The 14914-nt window shown below is 52.5% G+C and overlaps 6 protein-coding genes across 6 annotated transcripts; 4 read left to right on the top strand and 2 right to left on the bottom strand.

The window, feature by feature from the left end:
* Window positions 1-996: 996 nt before the first annotated feature.
* On the top strand, window positions 997-2433 carry N0V96_011656 (uncharacterized protein; the record flags this gene model as incomplete). Its single annotated transcript, XM_065759342.1, has 2 exons — window positions 997-2258; window positions 2337-2433. The coding sequence occupies 2 exons, from the start codon at window positions 997-999 to the stop codon at window positions 2431-2433; spliced, it is 1359 nt and encodes a 452-aa protein (XP_065612064.1).
* A 1327-nt stretch (window positions 2434-3760) lies between these two features.
* Window positions 3761-4471, top strand: N0V96_011655 (uncharacterized protein; the record flags this gene model as incomplete). Its single annotated transcript, XM_065759341.1, has 1 exon — window positions 3761-4471. One exon carries the CDS (start codon window positions 3761-3763, stop codon window positions 4469-4471), a length of 711 nt encoding a protein of 236 aa, XP_065612063.1.
* Window positions 4472-5552: 1081 nt separating this feature from the next.
* Window positions 5553-8377, bottom strand: MRF1 (Peptide chain release factor 1, mitochondrial; the record flags this gene model as incomplete). Its single annotated transcript, XM_065759340.1, has 2 exons — window positions 5553-6724; window positions 7348-8377. 2 exons carry the CDS (start codon window positions 8375-8377, stop codon window positions 5553-5555), a joined length of 2202 nt encoding a protein of 733 aa, XP_065612062.1.
* Window positions 8378-10339: 1962 nt separating this feature from the next.
* On the top strand, window positions 10340-10833 carry N0V96_011653 (uncharacterized protein; the record flags this gene model as incomplete). Its single annotated transcript, XM_065759339.1, has 2 exons — window positions 10340-10344; window positions 10392-10833. The coding sequence occupies 2 exons, from the start codon at window positions 10340-10342 to the stop codon at window positions 10831-10833; spliced, it is 447 nt and encodes a 148-aa protein (XP_065612061.1).
* Window positions 10834-11911: 1078 nt separating this feature from the next.
* On the top strand, window positions 11912-12604 carry N0V96_011652 (uncharacterized protein; the record flags this gene model as incomplete). Its single annotated transcript, XM_053193677.1, has 1 exon — window positions 11912-12604. One exon carries the CDS (start codon window positions 11912-11914, stop codon window positions 12602-12604), a length of 693 nt encoding a protein of 230 aa, XP_053048995.1.
* A 521-nt stretch (window positions 12605-13125) lies between these two features.
* Window positions 13126-13653, bottom strand: N0V96_011651 (uncharacterized protein; the record flags this gene model as incomplete). The annotated part of the gene is made up of 2 exons (XM_053193676.1): window positions 13126-13243; window positions 13313-13653. 2 exons carry the CDS (start codon window positions 13651-13653, stop codon window positions 13126-13128), a joined length of 459 nt encoding a protein of 152 aa, XP_053048994.1.
* Window positions 13654-14914: the final 1261 nt, after the last annotated feature.

Here is a 14914-nt window from a genome sequence, read left to right as displayed (position 1 = left end):
TCGGAATCGGTTATCAGTTGGTAGCCGCTTAAGTAAAGGCGAGGTTCTTGAGCTTGGTGCCTGATTCCTGCTAGGTTCTATCTGTGGGTGCTGTAGTCATTCTCGTGGTTAGTTTGCTTCTCCCAGATGCAGCCAAGGCTACGCGCCGCAGTAGCGCAGCGGTGGAGATGCTGGGTAATTGTCGTTCGAGGAAAAGAAAGTTGCATGTAGGTTGCATGCGATTCAAAATCATAAGTTCTCCGACATGAAGTGCATGTCTGGTATGTAAGTGTTGACTGGACTTTTGTAGTTCCAAGGGCATCCGTCGGCCGCCGTGTTTCCAGCATTTCACAATGCCAGCCAGATTGGTATTGGCCTTTTCCCAACAAGCTACTCAAGGCACGATCCGCTGGTTATTCTGCAGCAACTACATAAATTTACGGCTGCCATGTAGAATTGACGCCTTTCAAGAATTCCAGACGCCAGAATCAGAGGTGCTAAGAGATGTTTAAGGAGGGGTGAAGCCCAGGAGCTTCGAATCTCGGAGCTTTTATCGTTATCTTATCGCGGAGCTCTGGTGGAGCACTGTGGCGAAAGCCGCCCGTCCCCGTGGCGGGGCAAACAGACCAGGACCCCGCGGTGACATGTCACCTCCATCCAGGTCAGGTAGGTAACCTCGGAGCTGCATCTCATCAAATGGCAGAATTTCCATGATAGCAACGTCAATGCCTTTCTCCTTCAAATCTTTCATCGATAGTGTTTGTTTGATTGAACACTCAACCTAAGTTGAGATCCTTCCATCAGCGAATCATCAACCTGTCTCTCCCGGGGCAGCTTCATTACTTCATCTGAACTTGAAACTTGCCTCGGTCGGGATAATTCCGTGAAACACCGCCCTTCCTTCAACCCATATTATGTGACTGTATTCGACGACATAGTCACTTCGCATCAATTTATCGAGACGACTTTTGCATCTCAGATAAGATTCTGACAGCCTCTGCTGTAGTGCAAGCAAAGATGGCCACCTCCGTCAATGATCTCCCAAACGAGATTCTAAGCCAGATATTCTCCCACTTGGACCGACCTGCCCCGTCAGACTCGAAGCTCCACGACCAACCGAGCTCTTTCATGCTGCAGAATCTCTTCTTTGACCGCGATCTCAAGACTACTTCTCTCGTTTGCAAGCGATGGCGAGGTGCCGTGCTCCCTCTGCTGTTCCGCCATGTGGTCTGGACTTTTGACCGATTCGAGCTGCCGCTCATGGAAGAGACGGGGAACCCTGCGTCCGCGATCGATTTTCTGTCCTTCCTCAGGGCGAACAAGTTGACCAACTATGTTAATACGCTTTCGATGTTTGTCGAGGATGCTATGGGCGGCGTATCGGACGGCACCAGCAGTGCCACTCTTATGGAAACAGGCTTTGCGAACAAGGCCTCCTACAGCGAGGACTACAACTGGCTCTGGGCGACAATCTTTGAATATATCGATCCTATCCGGCTCACCATGGTTGCATCGCCACGAGTGCTAGCCCGAATGTTATCGCGCATGCTCTTCCTCGGGGATGCGTGGAACTTTTCCATGCCACAGCACGTTCTGTCGCTCTCGCGGAAAGACAAAAGGACAAAGGAGACGCAAGCCGAGGCACCAGTGACAGCACCATCAAGTCAGGCATCTGGTTCGGACCCAGCACATCAGAAGCGTGTTCCCTGTGACTTATTCACCCTCCGCCCGTGGCAGGCTCTATTACTCAATGAAGGATCCTCGACGCGAGTCTACAAGACATACGAATTCTACCTCAAACGTCCGCCTTCCATCCTCGGCGCTCTTCTGGGCGCAGAAGAGTTCCCAAACGACGAGCCCATGATCTCGCCCTCGATCCGCGACCTCTCCTACGTCGGCATCTTCTCCCTATCGAGCCATTTCAACACCCTCGTTCAAAACATCCCGCGCCTCGACCGCCTCTTCGTCCAGCTCGTCCCCCGAAACGACATTCTCTCCGACCCCGACGAGATGCGCAACGTCGACCTCGCCGACCTCTGGATGGAGCGTAACACGGCCTACTCGATGCTATTCCGCGAGCTCTTCAACCCAAGCCCGGACAGCCCCTGGCTCGAGCTAAGCGTGTTCGAGAGTGGCGACGCGGCGGATAAGGAGGCGTGGGATATGGCGGTGCAGTTTGTGCAGTTTAGCGGCGTGCAGGGGTGGCGGGTCGCGGGCGAGGGCGTCTTTGCGAGGGAAGGTGACGAGGACGCCGTCGGTGCGATCCTCGGCATGTCTCAGTCAGTGGCGCCAGCGTGATCGTCTTGATCACAAACATTGTCTGGGTGATGTTTACTAATGCGTCAGGTGTGAAAAAGGCTTCCGGGTAGACTCAGACGGATGGCGTTCAACGGAGTTGCTTCGTTGCCGGTGTCTAGCGTTACGCTTTACATGAGAGATGCAAATGCGCCGTAGACGGGGGTTTGTAGGACATATGAAGGGAGATGACAGGACTTGGACCAGCCAGATAGAGGTTAGTATATGGGAAGATATATTGATATTGTGAACCACGGTGTAATTGCAATCTTCACATTCGAAATGGTTGACTACTATCCAAAAATTCTAGGCTGACATTGGCTCCTTGAATGACCATGCTGCCAGGGTTATCCTCTTTTGTATCTTTTAGAGAAGATGTACAATGCGAGACCCTCAACCACCCTCTAAGTAAATACCTCGCTGAGCTCTGAGTATGTAGTGTAGATTCGATCCAAGGCCTCGTATCATCACCCAACGACGCCAGAGCAAAAGTTTGAAGTCTCGTAACATCGCAACAAAATCGATAGCCAATGAGACTCGTACTCGAATATCAAGCAAGCGGTGCGGTCCGCGGGGAATACCGGACCATTCCCATCATCAAACGTTTCCCCACAAGTCACCATACGGCATACACGTGGAGGGTTTCAGACGTAAAGTCAAAGTCCGAGCAGCGAGCTTCCATCTTTGAGCTGAGGTTGGGTTTCGAGGTGGGGCTAAGGTGAGGCTTAAACCAACGACTGAGAGCTCACACCTTGGTAAGCAGGTAAGGTAAGGTAAGCTCTCGGTGAGCTCGGTGTACTCCACATCATGTGATTTTGCCACTCGAACGGCCCAAGCTCGTCTGACGAAAAGCGGGCGCAAGGGGATCGCTCAACCAATCAAAGCCCACAATACCTGCAGACAAAGCCAATTGGCGCCTTCTCTCAGTGGCTGGAAGGATCCGGTGTGGACGGTGCGGCATAGTCGGGGAAGGAGGCACTGGACCCAGACCAAAAAGAAAGTCGCACCGGACGGGAAGCTTCTTCCCCAAAATCATCGACCTATCGAACGATATACGCACGAGCACTACATCATTACATCCGCCCTCTCCTTCCCCCTCCCCTCCTCATCTCCTCATCTTCGTCCTTCTCGTCACCATCTAAACCCCCCTCTTCCGCTGCGGCCCCCTCCCTTTCTTCATTTCTCGCATTCTTTCGTCTGTTCCATACCATTTACCACTGCGGCGAAGACTAGGTGCAGATCAAATCCCGACCCTGACAAAAACCGACGACTTAGTGGCCGAGCTTCCGGACGCAGCTTCAATCTCTTCTTTACCTCATCTCTCGAAACAACAATCAATACGTGCATTGGATTGCCATCTCGAGGCTCTCAATGTCAACACCTCTTTCATTCCGACGAACGTGAGCGCCTTCTCGCATCGACACCCGAGCCACGACGATTGCTTCCCTTTAACACAATCACCGAGCCGAACACACTGCTAGACAACATGGTCCTCTCTCACACTACGAACCACACCTACTCCCACCCCTTCCCGACCGTGACACTCGCCTACTTTCTCCGCTACTCTTCGCCCAAACTCAACCCATTCTCCACCCATGTCCTCAGCACCGACACCATCGATAGTCGCCTCGACCCGGCGACGGGCAGGTTGCACACCACCCGCATCCACCTGAAGAAGTCTCGCATGCCTGCGCCAGTCTTCAAGCTTCTTCCTACATCCATCACCGGAGGCGGCTCCAGCGAGAAAGTGAGCTATGTTCTTGAGAACTCTGTCATTGACATGCGCGAGGGTTGGATGCGCACCGAGAGCAAGAACCTCAGCTTCATGAATGTGCTCTCCGTCGTCGAGAAGCAGGATTTCCGCCTTCCAGCTGAAGCAGCTGACGCGACTACCGATGTCACAACCACATTCGTGTACAAGTCGCGTCTCGGCGAGAGGCTGCGCGGCGGCAAGAAGGACCAGATGCAATCTGCCGTCGAGCAACCGGAGCAAAAGGAGGGTCGCTGGATGCCCGGCTGGATGAGCGGACTCGGCGCGCGCGGCGTGCAACGCAGCATCGAGAGCATCGCCTCGAGCAAGACACAGGACCAGATGGGCAAGAGCCGTGAGGGCATGCGCGTCGTTCTGGAGCGACTCCGGAAGAACGGCGTCGTGGGCGTGCTGGAGATGATGAGACGGGAACGCCAGTTGGCTTGATGGCGATGCCCGGTTCGACGAATGCGCATCTCGGAACGTGACCTGGGCTGGAGGGGAGAGAACGCCCATGTATACCATTCACCAAGCGTCATTGACGACATTGCCCGGTCCGTGGGTCACGTTCAGAGGTTGCTGTACCCCTATCACATCACTTGTTGTACATTATTCTATGACCATAGCGCGGCGTCTTTATGGCTTTTTTTTTATGGCGGTTCGGAGGACACGGCAAAAATGGAATGGACTGCGACGGATACGGAAAACTCTTGGACTCCTCTGTCATGCCGTCTCTGTATGACATCCCCTCTCTTGTATTTGGCACTGATGTAGTCAAACATAACATGTAAAAACTTTTGAATCTTTACAATCTGGCTCCTCTTGATCTGTGCAGTTAGTCATTGGTGTGATGACTGGTATAGCAAGCATCTGCTTGATAGTACGTAAGCTGTGAAATTGTCGGCGCATTCTCGTCTGGTAATGGCTGCTTCCATCAGTGCCAGCGAACACAATAAGGTATTTAAGCTTGCGGCCCCGGATCTTGGCGATCTGCAAGACATGAGGTTGAGATGGATGTCAAACACGAACAGGAATAAGGTCAACCGCGACCAACGCGATTCTTTCTTTCCGTTTGGAATAGTCCATGACCCGATATTGAGGTGGACAATTTTTACGATGAGTATTGAAATGCTGTTTGGTGGTGACTGAGGCGGGCGCGAGCTGTTGTGTATCAGGGGATACGACAAACCATCATGGGCAGTCAAAGTGCGACTGCTTTTCAACAAGCATCGTCCGTTGTAGTCGATGGCCGAGCGGTATGATTCTGGCTTTCGTTGGCAGAGCAGAGTTGTATGTTGGCTCAAGGTCCTACATAATGCCATGGATAGCTTGTGGGTTCGTTTATCTGCGTATTCTGTCTCATATTTACTTTGATGGGCCTTAAGGAAACCCTTCTCTATAGGTATCGCAGGCTATTCAGAACCAGCTAGTCAGTCATTTGACCAATATCGACCTTAATTTGATCATGTCTTCTTTACTCTACAAGTTGACAGTATAGTACACTTCCATACAAAGAGTCGTGTCCGCGTCACTTTTGCGCCTTCTTCGCTTCAGCGTTGGCAGCCTCCTCATCAGCCATCATGGCCTCAATATCCCCAGATACAAGCCAATCCCTGACCTCGTCCACAATCTTATCCAGCGACTCGCCCCCGGCAATCACATCGGGCAGGTTATGCACGTCGATCCCCGCCCGGTGATCCGTCACGCGGTCCTGGTTGTAGTTGTACGTCCTGATCTTGTCCCCGCGCGTAATCTTGTGTTTGGACAGCACAGAGTTCCTCAGCTGCGCAGCGGCCTCCTCGCGCGCCTCGCGCCGCTGCAGCGCCACCCGCGACCGGATCAGCTTCCACGCGTCGTCCCGGTTCCGCGACTGCGACCGCGAGTCCTGCATGCTCACGACGGTGCCCGTGGGGATATGCGTCATGCGGATCGCAGACTCGGTCTTGTTGACGTGCTGACCGCCCGCGCCGCGCGCCCGCATCGTCTCGATCTTGACCTCGGACGGGTCGATATAAAAATCGCTCTCCGGGTTGTTGATGTCCTCCATGTCACCGCCGTTATCACCCTGGAACGAAGGGAGAACCCAGACCGCCACGGCGCTCGTGTGCACGCGGCCTTTGCTCTCCGTCGCCGGAATCCGCTGTACGCGGTGCATGCCCGCCTCGCCGCGGAAGAGGTCGTACGCGCCCGGGTCCTGGACCTCGATGACGGCTTCCTGGAGGGGGCTCTCGCCCGCCGCGGAGGAGGAGTCGCCCGCCGCGTCGGCCATGTCGTATTTGATGACGTTCGCGCGCAGGCCCTTTCGCGCGCAGTAGCCCTTGTACATCTTGAACAGCGTGTCGGCGAAGAAGCGGCCCTCGAGACCGCCGGGACCGGGGCGGAGCTCGAGGAGGCAGGGCATGTGCGCGTAGGGGTCCTTGGGGGTGAGCGAGGCGGAGAGCTTGCGCGAGAGGGAGCTGAGCTGGCCGTTTGTGGCGTGGAGTTCCTCGGCGGCCATTTCGCGGAGCTCTTTATCCTTGGAAAAGAGGAGGCCGTCGAGCTCGGCGATGGAGGATTGTGCCTTTTCCCATTCTCGGAGGGCGGTGACGACGCTCGATAGCTCGCCTACGCGGCGAGCCGTTTTGGAGTCGTAGTCTGCTTCGAGGGCCGCGGCGAGGGCGTCGTGTTCTTTTGCGATATTGCGGGCTCGTTGGAGGAGGGCTGGTGGGAGGGTTGCTGTTGTGTCTGGGTTCGACGAAACATATTAGCTGGGACATCGCAAAGGGTCTAAGATGAAGGGAGCTTTACCAGAGCTAGCATGGCGGATGAATTGGGTCGCTCTAGGCTTCAGAAGCCCTCCCAGACAGCGACGGCACACCCATGGTGCTGCGAGCATACTCGGGCAGCGATGTGGACTGGCGAGAGAGAAATTGGGAGGAAGTAGGTGACTTTTTGGAGGTGGTCAAAAAATGTTTGGGATGTCCCAGAGCTTCGGTACAGAGTTCCGCGCCAGTGACATCAATGCTCTTGCAGCCCAGAAAAAAAAAAGTGCATTATGTAATACTTTGCATTCCATCTCATCAACAGCTCAATATGAATATTTGTTCTCTCCCGAATTTCGTCGGCTTTATTTTCTATTATTCGTCTTGATTTTGATTTGATCCCATCTCACACTGAGACTCATAGGAGCTTTATTCACAGACTTCAGTTTTATCTCACACAGTTCACCGCCAGATCACCACTACACATGGTCATTCAGTTGATGTCATTAAATTGTATTATTCACACCGTCCTTTGACGTTTAGCACCCGGACTTGTGTCGTCCACAGATGCAAGCCACTCACGCACACGGCCCTTCTCCTCTCCGCCCGAGGGCACAACATAGTGACCCAAAGGTTTCTGGACCATACCGGGGCCTGTCAAGACTCCCTCCCTCTCCAGATATGCTCGCTTGGCTGCCAGCGGGTAGACGAGGTACATCTCTGCCATATTCGGCTTCATCAAACTTCTGCAAGCGATCTCCAGCCCATTAGGCACAAGCCTGTCTTCGAAATTGAACCATACGTCGGCTGCAGCCTTCTTCATGATGAATTCTCGGGGAGGTATCAAGAGCCCTTGCCTTTGCAGGTACGCCCGTTTGTACGGCAGCGAGAATCCCATGTACGCCTCGTCCATTCTTGTCTCTCTGAATTGCCTTGCGATGGTTTTCAGTCCATAGGGCACAAGTTCAGGCCCAAAATTGTCCCTCACGTCGGTTATGGCCTGCTGAATAGGGTCGCGCATTTCCTTTTCTATGCTCTTCATAATGCCCGTGCACTGATCGAGGATGCGGGTGACCCGGTCACAGGTTTCCTCCATCAACTCTTGCCGGTGCTTCGACTTGGACCGCCGCGGTGTAAGCCGGACCGGATGGATAGCCACGGCGTCCAGCGCCGGACCCACAGAGGCTATCGTCTTCGCCCTTTTTGTCGCGTGCTCATTATCGGCGGCGGTAGCAGCTGTCATCGCCTGAGTTCGCTTGGCTCCAACGATTGACTTTTGCAATTCGGCTTGGCTGTGGTGGAAATTTCTGACTCTTTGCTCAATCACCATGCATGCGGAAGGCGATGGTAGTGCCGGCCAGTCGCTCAGAAGCGGTACGCGACGATTGCCGTTCTTGTCGTATTTAGTGTCTTCTTCTTCCTCTTCTTCTGTTGCATCGTCGGAGGACTGTGAGCTGGCATCCTCTTCAGTGAAATATTCGTCGGACGATACATCCATCATCTGTCCTTTTAGTATGCCAGTCACTTTGATTGCCGCGGCAGCAGCGGCGACCGCAATCGCCGTATAAACGACTGGTGTCTCCTCGCCGGAGTCTGAAATATCTGAAAACATTGCTGTGGTATTTTGGCATCACATTCTACTCCTTAAAAGTAGGAAGATCGTGGCCGTTTAAGTGCAAATCTAGCTTCCCATGACAGAACTCTGCATGAGTGAGAGACGAGTCGCATGAACCTCGCAAAACGTTCACCGCGTTATGAAGCTACCCAATCACAACTACTGTGTCTTATTATGTAATACGTCATCCAATCTATTGATCTGCTCGATGGTTCCCGTTCCGCAAGATTGAGTTTACAGAGTTCACATATATCCTTGCGACCGCACCACTATTCCAACGGCTTTCGATGGGGGCTGAATAGGTTTCAACTTAACATTCCCCGAGTTCGTCGGGTTTCTTCAACACCAACAGCTCTGGCTCATGACTCTGTGTTCATCACGCGCCATTAATACTTTTGTCTCCCTCTTCCCAAAAGGGTTCTCGTATCCATGTCTCCAAGCCGTGTTTATGCCTCTACTTTGCCCTCCCAATGTCTACGATCGAGGTCTCTCCAAGACTTCTAGAAGGCACACCTACGCTTCCCGGGCATGCGACTCTGAGAGAGATCGTAAAGCCCCCTGCTCCATGCCCGAGTCATTCCAACAGGGGCAGCATATTCGTGATGTACGGACTTACGTTCATGATCAGATGGTATTACACATCCATGCTGAGGAATTGATATACCTACGCAACTTGGCTGAGCCACATCCTGTTTCCGAGTCAAGCAAGCTCAGGGCATGGTCTTAACCTACCGACAACCTTCCGGATATCCGCCTCGTATGGCTTGAAAGGTCTTTTCGTTTGCCAAAACATCTTTGTTTACTAAACCAAGTTTCAGTTCCGGATACCGGGCTCCTTTGTCGTCAGACTGATCGAGCTGCAACTACTGTATCTGGACTATCGATGGGCCCCTAAGCCTCAGTATCACCTAATTCCCGAAGGCCTTTCTCTACTCGTTTCCCGAACGTGGCTGGCGAAACAATAAGCTACCTGGTAGCTTGAATAGCGGGCCCATGCTCACTTAGATACCGGTCACGGCATGCATGATCCGACCTTGGTGAGGATATGTGTTTCCTCGAATCAAAGCTGTCGGCTCATCAGTCGATTGATGTCGTCTACAGTCTCACTTCTGTCTTGAGCTCTTGAGTTCGTTCAAAATATATCACATCCCAGTTCAGTATAAGCGTATTCCTCCTCCATCGGGGTCATGTGTGCAACAGTGTTGATGATGCCGAGACCAACATCTCCTTCTTGTAACTGTTACTGAGATCTGGGATTATGTTTATAGAAATAGCTTTGTCTTTGTTTCTCGACAGATTCTCAAGACAACTTTGCTCCCGGAGCTCATATAACTCATCAAACTCGACTGTTTGAACTATCATTGAATAAGCAGTGTCTCCCTAATATGCTTAACAAAGTGACGAGAGGAATGATTATATTATGAGAATACTTAGATAACCAGTCATTACTTTAGATATGTTACAATATCAGGCATTTTGTGTTCGCGTGTGCGGGGTTTTTTGAAGACCACATCACCTGGCAGTCGGGCATTTTTAGCGGCTGAATCCTTCCCGAAGACTATATTTTAGTGGTGAGAAACAAACCAGTTCGTGAACCACTCAGATACTTGAATAGCACCAGAACTCCCGTATATGCGGAACTCCCTGTGAGGATTATTCGGCCCATGCTCTTCTCAGTAAGCGTCAGGCAGAAGCGACGCTAAAAGTGGCTTGACCAGAGTCAGGTGGATATTGAGCTGCTCGTATTCAATTCAGGGCTGAAAGTTCACCCTCCAATGACGCAACCCTAGCGAGTGAAGATCATCCCTTCAACTATGATTTAAGAGCCTAGCTAAGTCCTCCCTAAGTAAGTCCCAGAAGCAGTCGATACACCCCATTCAGCCTTACAGTTCCGCATTCGTTCCTCACGAGCACTCAACGGTTTCTAGTTCCGAAGCTACACTTTCGCTAAACATCAAAATGAAGTGCTCTACCATTATCGCCGCCTCCTCCTTGGCCTTCGTGTCAGCAGGGAACTGCAGTCTCCCCCAAATCAACCTGGGCCACTTCTCCTTCCCTCATACCAACATGTTCGTTGCTTGGTCGCCTACACGCCGACCACGATCCAAGAGCTCGACGACGTCTGCGTCAAGGCGGGCGCCATCAAGGGCACCGCTACGTGGACCGCCGTCCGTACCGCGAGCACTTACACCTCGGGACCCATCTGCGGCAACCCCTTCAACATCACGAGCGACGAGACGGGTGTCACGTATCGCAATCTTGAATTGGCTTGCAGCGATGACAACAGTGAAGGACAAGCGACACAGGTCACTGCTGTTGTGGACGCGACGTCGCAGACTACCGTCCAGACCTGCACACCTGTGCTGGTGGATGGTCAGCCGTTCCGCTTGGGGGATGGTTGCTCCAACTATCGCGGCAGCTCGCTGTCTTTCGACTTTGCTTGTTCTTCATAAGGCTGAAAACAATGGCTTTTGAGTCAGCTGCTGGGTTTCAGGTATGACAATGTGCATCGTTGGGACAATCATAGACGGTTAGAAAAGCTTGGGGTCAACATACTAGATACAAGTTTCCAAATTCTCATATCGACCTAGTTCTCTAGCCAAATAAGAGACTAACGAAGCCTGCAGCAGAGGCAAATAAATAAAAGTCTAATGTTCTGAGAATAGTCAGTATGTGGTCCGTAATAGACAAAAAAAATTCAACTTGGAGTTCACCTCGTTGTCAATGGTCCATTTCTTATTCGTCTAAGGTAGGCGGCACCTATTCAAGTCTTCGGGAGGTATCTGGCCTATGTCAGCCAACGTTTGTCACTTCATTGGAGTTGGTATAGCTAATAAACATCTAATCAGCCTCTCATGGAGACGTAGTAAAGTCTAAACCACTTATCTATACCAATTCCTATGCGTTCTCGACATACCCTTAGTAATTGAAGACGGCGCTGTACTAACGTAACAGGGCAGGCCTGCAAGGGACTCCACATGGTTGTCCAACGATGATTAATGGCTAAGTGGCAGAGCTTATACGCCTTAGGGCGGCTCTCCGCGTTTAGTTATCAAGTTAGAGCTTATTGGCACCAAAAACCCCCCATTTCGCAACGCCCTTCCACTGACATCCGTCCCACACACTGGCTCAGCCTCCACATTTTGCCGGTCTTAACCTGCCTCTTCGGCTTGACCAGTGGTGATACCAACTCAATCCGTCATAACTTGGCGGACCTTGCAGCTCGATTAACGAAGCATTGGATCAAGTGAGCTTAAATCTGTGAGCGATAGGACTAGTGTCCATCATCTGCCCCTGCTTGGCAACCCCCACCTTCACGAGCTTCGATCGAAAGGCGTGACAAGATATCTAGAAACAAGCATTGTCGGATGAGTCCAATCAGATCGTTAATCTCAACTTATATAAACCACATCTAGGCTTCAACCATACTCATCCGCCTCCGATTCGTTACCACCCTTCATCAAACAATATCCTAACTTACTCCAGCTTTCCGCAAGATCCTCCCCAGCTCTCCCCCCCTCGATACTCACAATGGGCTACGTCCTCTACATCGCCAACAAGCGCTACTCTAGCTGGTCTATGAGACCCTGGGTCCTCCTCAAAGCCCTCAACATCCCCTTCGAAGAGCGCCTCCAGACTTTCGTCGCCGGTCTCCGCCAACCCGCGTTCCTCAGCTTCTCTCCCTCAGGCAAGGTCCCCACCCTCCAGGATGGCGACACCACCGTATGGGACTCCCTCGCCATTGTAGAATACATCGCCGAAGACCACCCGGCCGCCTGGCCGCAAGACAAAGTCGCCCGCGCCTTTGCCCGCAGCGCCGCCGCCGAGATGCACACCGGCTTCGAGGCTATCCGCGACCAGTGCTCCATGAACGTGGCGCTGCGCATCGACCTCGGCGGGCCGCCTAACGCGGCGCTGCAGCGCGACCTCGATCGGCTCGAGGAGCTCTGGGTCGAGGGCCTGACGCGTTTTGGGGGGCCGTACCTCGCGGGCGGGGAGTTTAGCGCCGCGGACGCCTTCTTTGCGCCCGTAGCGACGAGGATTCAGACTTTTGGGTTGAAGGTTTCGGAGCCTGCAATGAAGTATGTGCAGACGTTGTTAGAGCATCCTGCTGTTGACCAGTGGGTTGTGGAGGGTATTGCTGAGACGGCGAGGGAGCCGTACCATGAGAAGGATGTGTTGAGAGGCCGGAAGGTTTTGAAGGACTTGACCCAGACTCAATGATGAAGTACATGTTGGAGTTGGCAATAATAATTAGAGGTACTTGTTACATGGCGCACGGCGATTGTCAGGTCACATCATACTTCGGATACCCCCTGAATGAAGACTTGCTTAGAAACACAGGTTTCGCTTGAAGTTGCTTCTGCATTTGACTAATTGTGAACGGGTTTGTGGCGGCGAGAAGCGTCATGATGCTTGCTGACTTGGCTCTCTGAGTGAACTACGCTGAATCCTTCACGGACCAGGCGACCAGGCGACCAGGCGACCAGGCGCACCTATGCCTTCCATCGTCAAGAATGCTTGACGCTTGAGTACTATCATGTAGTTGGAGGAATCCTGAATCGATTGCAGACTACCTAAAAAGTTCGAGACTAGCCTCCAAACCAGCGTCTTGAGGTTGTGTAGCTAGACTATAAGCCTATGAAGATGAATATATACAAAGAAGTTGTAGGTCTTTAGACCTGTTGTCCGCTATCTTAAACTTCGTACTCTTAGGTACGTTGAAGTTTTCATGATACCAAGGCCTAGTTGGGGTTGCAGTAGAAGCAGCCCATGTTGTTGTCAATACCGCTGGCCAAGTTGCCGCCGGGGTATCTGAAGATTTGGTGAGAGCCCTTGGTGGCATCACAACCGCTGCCAGCTCTACAGAGTCGTCAGCTTCTGACATCAAAGACAAAGCAAATGAGAAGGACTAAGAAAGGGTTTACGTACTGGTAGAAATCGCACCAACCGCCGCTATCAGGGCCTACAGAGCTGATACGGGAGACCCAGTAGGAGTCAGGGTAGATGCCGACGCTGATGGGGTAGCAGCCATAGTAGCAGGAGCCACTGAAGTTCTGCCCGTCACACATGTAGACGCCCTCGCAGATGCGCTTGTTGAGACTGCGGGCGGCGTTGGAACCGTCGGACTTGAGCTTGGCGACCTCGGTCTTCAGCTCCTCGTACGGGAGGGGACCGGCGAGGACGTAAGAGCTGGCGTCCTCAGGGACGGGGCTAGGGGCGGCGGCCACGAGGGTGGCCGAGACGAGGGCGAGGAGAGAAGAAACGCGCATGTTGGCGGTTGTGACGTCTATTTGAGGATGGTAAAGAGGTGGGATTTGTTGAGATGGCTTGTCTTGCGTGAGGAGTGGTGAGAAGAGTTCGAGGTGACGGGAAGGTAGTAGGCTTTATATACCCGGAATCAGAGATGACTTCCTGGGAAGAGCCACGCGAAATACCATCAGCTTGGCAAAGGACGGTATTCAGCTGTTCATTGCATGGGTCCCTCGGCTCCTCTCTAGCTGTCACTCATGATAAAGACCAAGCTTCAGCTCGGGGTGGATATCACAACAGGAAACTGGGTGAGCTTACAAGGTGTCGACCATCAACTCAACTCCGAAGCACCCACGAAGGATTGTGCGAAGCCACAATGTTTGATGGAGACTATGTTAACGGGCGGCGGGGATTCTCAGAGAACCTAGTCTAGCTTGAGGGCATCGCAACATCGCGCGTGCCCTGTTGTGCTTCTATTCGGAAAAGTCGGAAGAGCTCTTACATGATTGGAGCTGGCAATAACACAAATGCGATGGAAGAAACTAGACTTCACAGGGGTCCGCCGCATTCAACGCCTCATAGGGATGAAGCTTACCAGGATGCCTACGGAAGATGCCTAGACTTCATGGGCTCTTCCTGATGAGGAGTTCCAGAGCATGGGCTTATAGGCTCTGAACTCGAGCGGGGACGTTATTGATAGGCTCGAACGCCGAATCTCAAGGATAGGGCCGGGAAACGGCTAGCCGTGAATGGCCCACGATCCACATGTACGAAAAGTTGAAGACTCTCGTATGGAAAGGACAGAAATAGATCCATGATCTAGTAAGGTTGGGCTTGACGTAGAGACGGCATGGGAGCATTGTAGGCTAGGGGTAGAAGAGAAGGTACAGATGAAGGACAGATGAACTAGAGTCTAGGCAGCGAGAATTCAATCAGCCTAAGCAGCGGCTATACCGTTACATTCAACGAACCTGGCTAAAACTACGTAGCGTAAGGGGGGTCAGCGGGAACTTGTGCCGTTGACGGCAGTCCTTAGGCGTTCAGAAGTCTGCACTTGCAGTCGCTATTCTAATATCCATGGGTACAACACTGTGGGCGAGCGAATAGTGTCACTACCCACCGAAGGTGGCAGAGGCGGGTTAGCGGGAGCTGCCTATCCGCAGTAACCATGTCGAAACATGCCACGGAGATCATGTCCGTCGATTGCAGTCTTCACGCTAGTGAAAATTCTAACCCCACACTTGGAAGGCTTAACTTGGGACACCAGGGTCACTCAAGATA

This window comes from Colletotrichum fioriniae (genome assembly GCF_027942845.1).
Source record: "Colletotrichum fioriniae strain IMI 355084 chromosome Unknown scaffold_18, whole genome shotgun sequence".
Lineage (NCBI taxonomy): Eukaryota > Fungi > Ascomycota > Sordariomycetes > Glomerellales > Glomerellaceae > Colletotrichum > Colletotrichum fioriniae.
This window is presented reverse-complemented; position numbering and strand designations above follow the sequence as displayed.